Raw genomic sequence first — 12,429 nt, forward strand, 5'->3', positions numbered from 1 at the left:
CTTTAGTTTGTACATAAACCCATTGATTGCTACTAACCGAGTGGAAAATGCTGCTAAGATCCAAATGATTTTTTTTTCCGGTTGATCTGCTGCAGATTGGGGCGTGTTAGGGCAGGACTGCAGCCAGATGGACAGAGACACAATTGTCCCTGAAATGAGCTTTAAATATTTGAGAAGGTGAAGAGGTGCATCACTGAGAAGGCTGAGGTAGTGCTCCTCTAAACTAGTTTTTGCATTTGACATGATTATTTTTTCCCTTTTTGGTGCTTCTGATTTGTTCTGCGTGCTTAATTCAATTTTTTGTAGTTAATGTTATTTTTATATTTAAGACAAAGGGAAAGGGAATACGCTAAGCACATAACAGTCTTTAAGAAATAGATTACTCATATTTTCATTTCTTAGAATAGCATGACTCATCGTCTACCTTTGCAGCGTGCCCCTTAATTAACACTGAGTTACTGAATCGAGATATTATAAGGTGGGTAGTGATGAAAGGGTTTTGGAAAAGAATAACTTTATTTGTACTGTGTAAGTAACTAGAAAATATCGTTATGTTTAACTGGATTTTATTTACAAGATTGATGTAAGTGGTAGGAACTCACACAAACTTACTTTCTGCAGATGACCCTGTTGCATATCTTATTAAATCTGGCCCAGATATCTGCATCGGTCTTAAAACCATTACATCGATTGGGTTTTAATCCAAATATAGAGTACATAGAAATGTACTATGTTCACACTGGCACGTGTGCAAGCCAAAATACTTTAACCTAATGCAATGACTTTTGTTTGCATGTGCATGTCTCTGTGTATAGTGCAGAATACAGTGTGTAGTATTTAGTTGCTGTGCTTTAGCAACTGACAACATATAACTGCGCTGTACCAACTAAACTAATTTCCCTTTTCCTCTGACACTTTCTCTAACTTTTTTACACACAGGCACACACACACACACACACAAACGCACACACTAGTTTCCCAGTCGTTATCTGCTTTGGCCAGTAAGTCCCATAGCTCTTCTATTAACATTCAGACTGATAAAGCCCTTGCAAATCACTCCCACTGCACTGCATACTGACTGGCCTTAATGGGATGAGGCATTGTGTAAATGTGTGTCAGTCTGTGTGTGTATGTGTTAGGTTTTGCTGAGGTATCTGGATCCGTGCTCCACCCTGAAATTAGCTGCTCATTCCTCTCTACAGGCATCATGGTGATGATTGCTTCCCACACACACGCACACCTCTGATTGGCAGTAAGGCATTTAAAAAGTGCTCGAATCTGCATCACCATTCCAACAAAAGACTTGGTTAAAATGACAAGTGGCAAAGAAATCATGCTGAAATGTTAAGTGGTACCTCTGAACAGGTATTTATATGTGAGGTCTGACACCGTGGGATGAATTTATGGGAAAATGTGAATCTTTTTACCTTTTTCAGACTGAATCAAAGAGCTGTATACATCTCTGAAGTGGCTCCCCCACCACGGCCCTCTGCATTAGAAAACGCAGCAACTTGTGGGGAAGTGTTTGCTTTCCAGGCAAACTGCTCCTAAAAGCAATGTCATCATCTTCATGACGTTGCAAAGTTAAAACTAACCCTCGTTCTGTTTCCTTATCTCAGAGAGGAAAGTATTTTAGAGAAAACTGTCAGCTTGAGGCAAATTTGCTCCTTCAGCTCTTGGCTCTGCGACTGAAGCTATCAATCCTGAGCTCTTTGGGTCTTGGAGTTTGATTAATAAGTCTGCATTTGAGAACGGCTCTATTAGTGCAGCCTAGTGAGGGTGTCACACTTGGTGACCCTGTAGTGCCACTCTGTCATGGAGCTCTTTCTTCTCGATGCGATAGGAAAATTAACTTGTTAATCCAGAGCATGTCTGGAAATTCTTTGCTTAGCAGAGACTGATGAATAATATCTAAAGCAGCTAGCTCATATTTTAATTTAGAGCTACAAGAGTGCTGGAAGAGTGCTAAGTGCTGAATGTCATCAGCATAGCAGCAGCAGAGAAACCAGTAAACAACCAAGATCAAGAGGTTGAGGGTGATAAGAAGCAAGAAAAATAAGTGTAAGAAAATACAAATTCTCTCATGCCCAAATTCCCTGCTGTGTCACATATTCACTGGATTCAAATGCAGTGTATTTGAAGCACTTTGGGCTGCTCTGCCCTTTTTACTACACAAAGGCTAACTCCAGGTACAAGTCTTGCCGTTAGCAGTTTTCCACATATAAAAGCAGATTAAATAAACATTTAAAAAGACAATAAAGAACCAGGCAAACGTTGAAACCTGCTGGTTTAACTGTTCAGCTGATACCCGTCCATTTACGTCGAGTAATTACGGATTATGGTCGGCTACTTAGCTCTGTGCCGCGTGTGAACAGCAGTCACCCTGACTCATGGTCTCTCCCTGATATAAAGAGGAAAATAAACTCACCGTGTCCGTCTCTCTGTGTCATGTCACCCACTGTGTGCACAGAGATGTACTTAGACCAACACAGCTGTTCCTGCTGTGCCTCACAATTAACATTATAGCAGTTTAATAGCACTACTTTAACTGAGTGCAACATTAAATGCAGAAAAAGCTGGCTAATTGGAGTGAATTAGAAATGAGCTATGAGAAAGAGGCCAATCAGTACTGATCTTTTTGAGACAATACAAACAGCAGTGTGTTCAGTTAATATCAAACAGTGTCGATGAGAATGCTGGATAAATCTCAGCATATGGCAATAGGCTGTAGGGTGGCACTGCAGTGCAGGGAGTTGTTGCCTCACAGCAAGATGGTTAGTGATGGTAATGCCAGGGACGGGGAGAGATGAAGGCAGCTGTGGTGACCCCTAAAGGCAGCAGGTAGAAGAAGAAGAGTTTAAGTTTCAGTTTCGGCATTGCTATGTGACTAAATTAATAAGTGTAGTGCAATGAGCTCTTTTAGTGTAGTTTCATTCCTGCAGCTGTCATCTCAAATTTTAGGGTTGGGTGTATTTGGATGAGCAAATGACAGCACCTCTGTTTTGGCCTCAGTTATTAATACACACAGATATATGCAGCAGCAATGCACTCTCACTGCCCTAAAGCACGTTTTTAAAGCAAAGAAAAGGCTAGCGTTCGGGATGTACAGAGATTTCTTTAAAGAACAAACTACACAAAGCCAGACATCCATTCTCAGTGCAGCTCTCCTCAGTTGTAACCTGAGGCGGTGGAAGGCAGCCATGATTTAAGGGCTCTAATTAAGTTGCTAACTGTGAATCTATCGCAATTCACATTTTCTCTTTGGCCGTAGGGAAAGTACGATAGATTTTAAGACGCAGAGGAAGAGATGTACAGCAAAGGAAATCGAGAAGAAAAGAGGTAAGAGAGGTCGTGGCAAAGATGAGATGGAGGACAGTGAAAGGCTTTCCAGAGAAAACAACAAAGAGAACTGGGCCAAAGTATTGGCCTCACCCAGCTACAGAGTACAAATGAATTGGAGTGCTTCCTGACATAATTTTAGAGGAGCGTGAGAGGGCACTGCCTCGTGTGACATGCTAATTTATGGAGATGTATTGCTTTTTCTGTTTTTCCAGGTTATAGCTTGGCACCACAGAATTAAAACCTCTGTTTTTTGGCTCTGCAGAATTCACTGGAGGGTTAGAAAACTAGCAGGCTATGATTTGTTGTTTTGGTTTTGCAGCTGGCCAGGAAATAGCTGTGGGCGTTAGAGGTTGAATGATAAGAACATTGGACAAGACACCAAGAGGATGGGAACATGTCCTCCAATGCAGACTATTTTAATTCACAGTGGCATCGTTTTGTAATGACTTGTTTTCTGGGCTGAGGCTTTGGATCTTTATTTGTTGCATGCAACCCTTGAGCCCCTAGCTATCCCCATAGTGAACTTAAATGTAGTGAACTAAGTTGGTCTTGCCGTTCTTGAAGCATATATAATGTAATGCACGACAATGCTCTGGAGTCTTTGGGGTAGGGAGGCTAAGCACGTTAGCATGATTAGCACCAAAGGCAGCAAAATGGTCAAAACCAGAACTAGACTTTCAAGACACACATTGTGTATTTTTAAAGGTAAGAATTTGTTTGTTGGAAAACTGCAGAGTGCACCTTTGAGGTTATGGTTAGCTTTAGATTGAGTTTAGACTTTAGATTGAGTTGGAAAGTGGACAAAAGTGGAGTTTTTTTTCTTACATGAGAAAAATAATAACAGTCTGGCCACATTTAGTTGATGTTCTTTCACTTCTGGATATAATCAGAACTGGAACCACAAACATCATAAACCTTTTCAGAGCGGACTCTTTCTCCTGGCAGTCTTTCCAAACAACCCGCACTTGTTTTTTGCCTTTCTAATGGTATCATCATGAGCTAACTGAGGCCTGTAGAGTCTGTGTAGCACTTGGGTTTTTTGTAAAAAAAAAAAAAATCGCATGGGTTGAATTTGCTGGAAAGTCCACTCCCGGGAATGTTTTGGCATTGTGTTACCACACACCTGAATGCTGCAGACCAGCAAACAGCAAAAATGTGCTCACATTTGCTGATAATCAGATAATCAAGTACAGTGGTCCCTCGCTATAACGATTTTTTGTGTGTGCAATTTTGCATGCTGTTTTTTTTTTGTTTGTTTGTTTGTTTTTTACTGTGCATTGTGTTCTGCGTCCTGATTGGCTGTAGACCATTGTCAATCAATCTCATGCGATGTTTCCTGTACAGAATGCGTTCAGCTTGTCAAATTTACATAAATCTTTGATAAATCGAACTTTGAGAGTGTTTAAACAAAAGAGAAAAGTGTGAAAATGTTCATGTGTGTCTGAGAAAAGTGTATAAACCATGTAGTGAGGGGTTTTATAGCCTTAAAACATCTATAATAATTGTAAAAAATAAAGTTAGCTACTTCGCGGATTTCACCTATCGCGGGTTATTTTTGGAACGTAACTCCCGCGATAAATGAGGGACCACTGTATGTCTGATTAGTAGCCCCTGGCTGCTTTTTACCCTTTTACTTGCTATGGAAGCAGTAGGAGTGTACATAATTTTTCATAGGAGTACAAAAATTAGGAAGAATGGCATTGCTTTGTTTCTAAGAAGGCTTTCAAATGTATCCATAGTGTTTTAATAAGCAGGACCTTGTCAAACTTTACCCAAGTGACCTGGAATCATAGGTTTTTGAAACTTAAGTCAAAAGTGAAACAGTGATAAGTTACCATTTGGACTGAATGATTAATAGTCAAATGTAAGTAGTGTGATATAATCTGTTCTGTTTAACAGAGAGATATTACTGGGATTAAATTCTGCATGACATAATATCTGCCCCTTAATGAATATAAAAGGGGAAATGTGAGGCAAGGAAATTAATTTAAAAAAGAGTTCCTGTTAAACAAACAAACTGCATCCTATCACTCCTATCAGAGGTGGATCATGTTGGCTCATCTTCTTAACTTATAATGAAAGTTCAATATCGGCTTTAATACGCTGATGTAAGCCTCATATAATCTCTGAAAGTCCTCTAGTTCTAGGTCACAGTAGCAAATTGATTAACATTTACAGCTTGGTTTTTAAAGAGAATAACCAAACGTTTTTCAGTGTGCTGCACTCTAATATTACTGTTTGGTATAAAGCGTGGCTCATCGGCACAACATTTTATCAAAAGCCAGCATGTCGATGAGAAGTGAGAAGCACCGCTGTGACTGTTCGAGAACTGAATTCAATAAACCGAGACTTTATATTCATCCAGAGTTTAATATGAACCTTCATACCCCTCGCTGTTGTGGAAATGAAGCCCACTGAGATCACAAAAAACGAAAAACAGGCAACAGGGAGAACTCGGTTATCATTTTGGATAAGACATCATGGGTGAAAATTTTCTGCAAATTAGGACGAAAGCCAGCTGAGGCAAAACTTTGACCAGTTGTACAACGTTTTTATAATATTGCACTTTATGTATTCTGTAGTGCAAAGACTGCATAAACTAAATAATGTGTTTCAAAGATTAGAGCTAATAAGTCCTATTACATGGCATGTGAGAAATGGGATGTAGAGCATGCTGTTGTCAACAGGGCCCTGGAAACTGAGCCACTAGGACATTTACATCAGTAGTCAAATACAACAGTAGACTCAAATAGTCTAAGACAGATGCATTGTTCTGTATGCCAATGGATGGATCGAGGCCAGTTTCCAGTCCCAGTACAGGAGGGGACTGGTTTCCATCAGAATAGCAATAACAAAGTGTTCCTCCACAGGTTAATTTAGTCCAAAATGGAGCAGAGGCGGATCTCTGACCCCAAATTATTGAGTTTATGAGCATTAATACATCATTTCATCCACGCATTTGTTCACACTGTTTCTGCAAGCAGCCAACAGCAAAGAGTCAGCCTTTAGCCCCATTCACACAAAATTAGTCTCACCAGGAGAACGCATGTGCTTTAGGAAATAAATCACATGTTTATGCTCACATAGGACAAGCAGCTCTGTGTTTTACTTGACGGCAACATCTTTGGTCCCTAGCTACAGAGCTAGCATTAATATTAATAGACTGTTAAGCATCTCATCTATCTCACCACCCTTCGAGATTTCACTCTTCTAATGGATGTGACCTGGATCTTGCTGTTGATAGGTCTCCATGTTGTTTGGCTACAACAGCACAAAATGCTGTCCAAACTTTCTTTTGTAATTACCAGAGCAGTCTCTGTTGTGTAAGAAAAAGCCAGGAGAAAAACATTTAAAAATAAAGTTTGCAAAAGGGAAAAGGTCATCCACAACAGCCTCATGTTAATTTGCACCAGACTATTAGTATCTGGCTAAATGTGGAGGGTAATTTTCAGTGGAATTATGATTATTTTTTAATTATGGCACCGATTACCTTCACAATTATTACAAATTATTTGAATTCCCCAGGTAAAGACTACCACTACCTGATCTCTTACAGTGTTTAATCACACAAATACAGTTTCTGGATTGTTTTTGGGAACCCATGAAGATTTGCTCACAAAAACCAACAGGAACAGCTGGACAAAAACCACATGAACAGATTTGTAGAACTTACCAAAACAGTCCTACAGTTTTATTGTCTTTTCTTCAAGCCAAGAGCACCCAGAGCAATCACATTGCTCTGGGTGCCCACAAGAATCGATGTGAACGTCTGTGAAGCAGATTTTTCACCATCATTTCACCCAGTGCAAATTTGTTTCAGTAGCTGTTTTTAAAACTGAACACAGAGACTGAAACTGTTTCTTTGAAACTGGTAGTAAAAACGCTTTTTAGTACTCTAAAGTTGGACATTTTAACACAAGAGTCTGAGGATTTCTTGGAGTCAACGTCAAGTGGCCGTTAGAGGAACCACATGTTAGCTTTATTTATTAGCTCTGAAGCTTTGTTTCTAACATGCATCGCATGCTTTGCTAAGAATGAAAGAAGTGAGATTATTCATCCAAGCACAGAACTGATTCAGTAATTTAAGCATAGTGTTATATTCATGACATTTGTTAACGTTACTGCACAAAAAAAGGCCGTGAGTACTGAAATGTGTGATTAATCAAATCAGCAATCAGATTAATTTCACTTTGATCTGTAACAAATTGAAGTGATTTCCATGTCTTCTTTATATTAGGGGACAAAAACATTTCCAGTTTGAAGTTTCAGAGCTTTAATCTCCAGCTGTCACCTTAGAACTAAACAGCAGCACAGAGAGCGCGTTCAGCGATAAAATAATTAACTTGAACAAAAATGTTGGTTTTACCACTCTGTGCACTCTATCACCAGGTTATTTTTACATCATAATTTGATAACTTATTTGATTGGGAACGGTGGCGCTCACAGGAATCTTTCTGAAATGCCCCTTTTTATGTGGGCACACCCAGAGCCTGAAGCAGAAAGCCCTTCTTAACAAAGAAAGTTGAGAGGCACCGTTGGGGGTTTTAGGTTTTGTCTGGCTCTCTTTTGTTTTAGACTCCCTAACATGGATTTGGTGCTTCTTGCAGCGGGGCTTTAGGGGGATTGAGGTGGACAGGGGTGAGCTGGAAAGGTGTGCGTTGTCTCTCAATCCCACCCATACAAGCAAAAGGATTTACTGTTCATCACAGGGTTTATAAAGGGACTAAAAATATGGATAGACAGATCAAAACTACGGTTGAATGAGAGGCGGCGGAGACGAAGGAATAGTGTTTGACTAAAATGTAGCTTAAAAACTTAATCCAAAATATATGTGTGTGTTTATACACAATCTCAGCCGTGTGACAGTGCCAATTAAATTTTTGCTGGGAGCTGACCCCCAAATTAATCAGGGTGTGCAGTGATGGGATGTTTTCTCACCATTCCTGCTTTCTGACACTTGCCAGACTCTGTGTTCGCTGCCTGATGCGGCAGTGGTCGTCCCTGTGTTTGGTTGACTTGATTAAATCTGTGGTGTAATGGGAAACAAATTATGGCTTATGCAACATGATGAGTTGAAGAAGGGGGGCATAATTAGTATGTTCATCCACCTCTTTAAAGAGATGTGTGGGTTTGTCTCTATGTGTGTGTGTGTTTGTGCAGCACATCTCCCAATCCACACTCCTTCTCCTCCCCCTTCTTCTCATTTGTTGGATGTCTCCTCGGCTTCAGTGTGTGTGTGTTTTTGTGTAGTACATGTGTCCATATGTAGTTGCTGTAGGGCCGACATCCCGGTGTGTGCTTGACAGTGTAGTGAATAGTTCATATGTATTCATGAGTAGTTACTTCAGGCACCGCCACCAGAGTCATCAGTCCTTGGTCTGAAAGTGATCTGTCAGTGGCTGTAATGATCCAGCACACACACTTACATGCACACGCTCCCAGTTGCAAGGTCTTCTGTCCTTGTCAAGCACGCCAAGGTTGGTAACTCTCACATATGGCCCGAGAGCAGACGCACCTTTTTTTTGTTTCCTGGCAGAGAACAGGCTCCAACAAGTTTCCTTTTGACTGACAGGTAAACTACAAAGAATGATGTGCTGCCAGGTGAAGACTGTGGGAAAAACAGACATGTGCATAAATATAACAAACGGAGTGTAAAGTTTGGTTTAATTTTAGTGTCATTAACATACCCTGCTCTTTATCTATTTAAGGAATCTATTTGTAAATGCCTTCAGAGTGAAAATCGGTTGAATAGTAATTACTTTTAAAAATAAGATCAAACTTTCAGGAACTGTTTAGCAGTCTTCAGATTTTTAAGGAGTTTGGTTTCTAAGTAAGAGTTTCAAGATGGCTTTTTAAAGACTTTCTGCTTGTTTAGTAATGGGAATGGGTGTTGGAAGTTTGTGGGTATGTGCCCAAGTTAAAAGTTTTATTATGTTACTCATTTGTTCTGATTTGCGTTATTTTTGTCATGCATTTGTTCGTCATTCATCCATCCATTTTCTGTCACTTATCTGAGTCCGGATCACGGGGGCAGCAGTCTAAGCCCATACCTCCCACTCCTTAGTGACCTCATCCAGCTCTTTTGGGAGTGGATACCAAGGCGTTCCCAAGCCAGCCAGGAAATGTAATCGCTGTAGTTGTTCAAGAGTGAGGGAGCGGGAGATTGACATATGGATTAGTTCAGCATCAGCAGTGATTTGCATGCTATACCAGTCTGGTGTGGTGCAGCAGAACCAAGCATGAAAACTAAGCTGTCAGTCTATGTTCTTACGCTCACCTATAGCCATGAGCTCTGGGCAGTGACCAGAAGAATGAGTCTGTGGATACGAATGCAAGCGGTGGAAATGAGCTTCTTCTGTAGGGTGTCTGGGCTCTATCTTAGAGTATGAGGAGCTTAGTTATTTGGGAGAGGCGCTACTCCTCCATATCAAAAACACCCAATTGAGGTGGTTTGGACATTTGGCTAGGAAGCCTCCCGGGGCACCTCTGAGGTGAGGTATTTCTGGCATGTCCTAAAAAAATATTCCATACAGTGAAAATCAAAAAATGTCACACGTATTGTTTTTGCGTTTAACATACGTTTCTGTCTCCTTCTGCTTCTGTGTTTGTGCAGTGGTATTGGTAGGAACTGGCCATGGGCATCGGGTGGTAGCAGCATCCTGGCAGAGTATGGCACCCTGCATCTGGAGTTTATGCACCTCAGCAGACTCTCAGGAAATCCAGAGTTTGCTCAGAAGGTAACAGACACAGAGACTTTTAAAAGATGTTTTTTTGTAATAAAAAAATATCTAAGCAATGTAATATACCAGTCCAGAGTCCAGATAAAGATGAGTATGTAAGAGTATTAGTTCTTTATTACATAAAGAAAAACAAAAATCCTAAACCGGAGATAAACAGTTCACATTAATTTATATCAATTACATCTTAGTATTGTTGTGTATAGATATTTAGTAAAATTAGCCTGCTAACTAGCTAGTCCCTTGTATAATAAAATATAATGTGCATATTTTGCAACTTTTGAGAATTTTAAGAAATATTTATGTTCTTTTTTCTTTCTTTTAATATTAGGTAATGAACATCCGTAAAGTACTCAATCGCCTGGAAAAACCTCAGGGACTGTACCCCAACTACCTGAATCCCAACAGTGGACAGTGGGGCCAACGTAAGTCCTGATTCCCAGTTTCACAACCTATATTTTGTTCTTTATTCCCTTTTTATTTGTATTGCTTACATGTATGCTAATACTGCTTTAAACGTTTGTATAGTACTTTTCAAAAACAGTGTTACAAAATGCTTTACAAAAAGAAATAATCCACACAATAAAATATAGTTATACAGCAGGGAAAAAAATAATAAAAGAAGATGAAAGCGCAAAGGATAATTTATGAGGGGGGGGGGGGCTCAAGCACCAATTAAACTTCTGTGGACGTTATTTTCTGGGATAAGTCCAGTCAGCCATTCAGAGGACTATTTAACGTCTACATTTGAAAAGTGAAAGGTGAAAAGTCGTCTTTTCACGCTATTGCAAAGGCTTAAAATCAAGCTAATTCCTGCTATTCACCAATTAACTTTTAACCGCTGAATACTCTCACTAGGTTGGATATCTAATGAATGTCTAAATGGCACTGGCTAAAATCAGGTAAAAGTTCAAAAATGATGTGGTAGACGTCTACATTGGGTACTTTTAAAAACATGTGACACCACATGCAAGAAATGATGCAAATTCTAAATGCATTTTCCTAAAATTTGAGAACTTATAGATTAACATGCAAAAAATAGATATCATTATTTTCGATCAATTTTGAACTTGTTAAACTGTGGGTTTGTTGAATTATTGTGGTTTGTTAGCAATGCAAAAAGATGAATACTCACATGTAGCACATTTCTAAATTACTTAACTTCTATTTAAATCGCCACCAAGTTTATACTAAAACTATCGACTGATTACAGTCCACACAGCGTTGTTGCCACAGGTTAAAAAGATGGAAAAGTCAACATTGTCAGTTTGGCTGACCAAACTGGCAATGCTGACTTGTGGTTCACTGAGCCGGGAGGTGTGCTGTACGAGGATTTGAGGCAAAATGGTGCGCTGTTTATTTGCAGTTTACATATCAGAAGCTGTGCAATAAACTACATTTTTTGGATATAGTTATGAGAGAGCTTTATATAAAGTCAACGTAAAATAACAAACTTTGGGAATCCAAGTTGTTTGTGATTGCATCATTGAGAAGCTGTTTTGTGCACATCCAGGATTCTTGCTCCATATTTTTGGCCGTCGTTAGATCTTTCTTTTTATTTTGTTTGTTTGAAGTACCTACTTAAGAGAGTGAAAGTGCACAAGCATATCCTTTGTTTTTTTTATGTAAAATTCATTGCTGCAGCCAGGGCTAGTACAAAAGTGACTGCCTTATACTGATTTATAGGTTTAGTGTCTTTTAGACTTATTGGTCACTAATTAGCTAACATACACTATTGTAGGTCCATTAGCAGCACCACAGTGCTGTCACGTTCTTTATAGGCACAAGATGATGCTAAACATGCTCTAAACTTGAACTTTAGATGCTTCTTAAACCCAGTTTCACAAACAGTGTTAGATCTGTGAGAGTTTTTGAGAGTAGGCATCCATGGTTTCAAATAGCCTCAATACATGTAGTGTTTTATGTCCACTTTAAAGTTCCTGCCTACTCACCAGATGCTACAGTCAGAAAGCTGAAGCTGATTTCAGAGTGTGCCAGATGTTTCACAGATGGCATAACTGCATCCAAATCAAAGTTACCACTCGCATGAACTGTTTGCGTTTGTTTGTCTTGACACAATAAAAAGGCAGTAACGTTTCAGTCCCAGGTTTCCGCTGGCTAAGCATCACCAATCACAGCCAACACATGTTGAACTCTTTCTTTCTTTCTCATTTGGGGATTTAGCTCCCAGTTCTTCCATTAAAGCTTATTTGAGATATGAGTGTTTAGAAGGCTACTTTGAGTACTCTGGGCCATCCTTATCATGTGGCGGATAAAAACTGTGTTAATCTTCTCGGGTTCGTTCACTGATTAACGAGAAAGTAAACATCTCCTCTGTGTGCTGTAATGC

The 12,429-nt window shown here is 39.6% G+C and overlaps 1 protein-coding gene across 1 annotated transcript in view; it reads left to right on the forward strand.

The window, feature by feature from the left end:
• man1a1 (mannosidase, alpha, class 1A, member 1) overlaps window positions 1–12,429 on the forward strand; it is a 169,974-nt gene that overhangs the window by 122,830 nt on the left and 34,715 nt on the right. Inside the window, exons 6-7 of the mRNA XM_084952760.1 lie at window positions 9,956–10,079; window positions 10,411–10,504. Of these exons, the coding sequence (XP_084808886.1) occupies window positions 9,956–10,079; window positions 10,411–10,504 (218 nt within the window). The remainder of the gene's footprint in view (window positions 1–9,955; window positions 10,080–10,410; window positions 10,505–12,429) is intronic.

Source organism: Perissodus microlepis, chromosome 15, assembly GCF_051167445.1.
Source record: "Perissodus microlepis isolate ML-2025 ecotype Zambia chromosome 15, ASM5116744v1, whole genome shotgun sequence".
Taxonomy (NCBI): Eukaryota; Metazoa; Chordata; class Actinopteri; order Cichliformes; family Cichlidae; genus Perissodus; species Perissodus microlepis.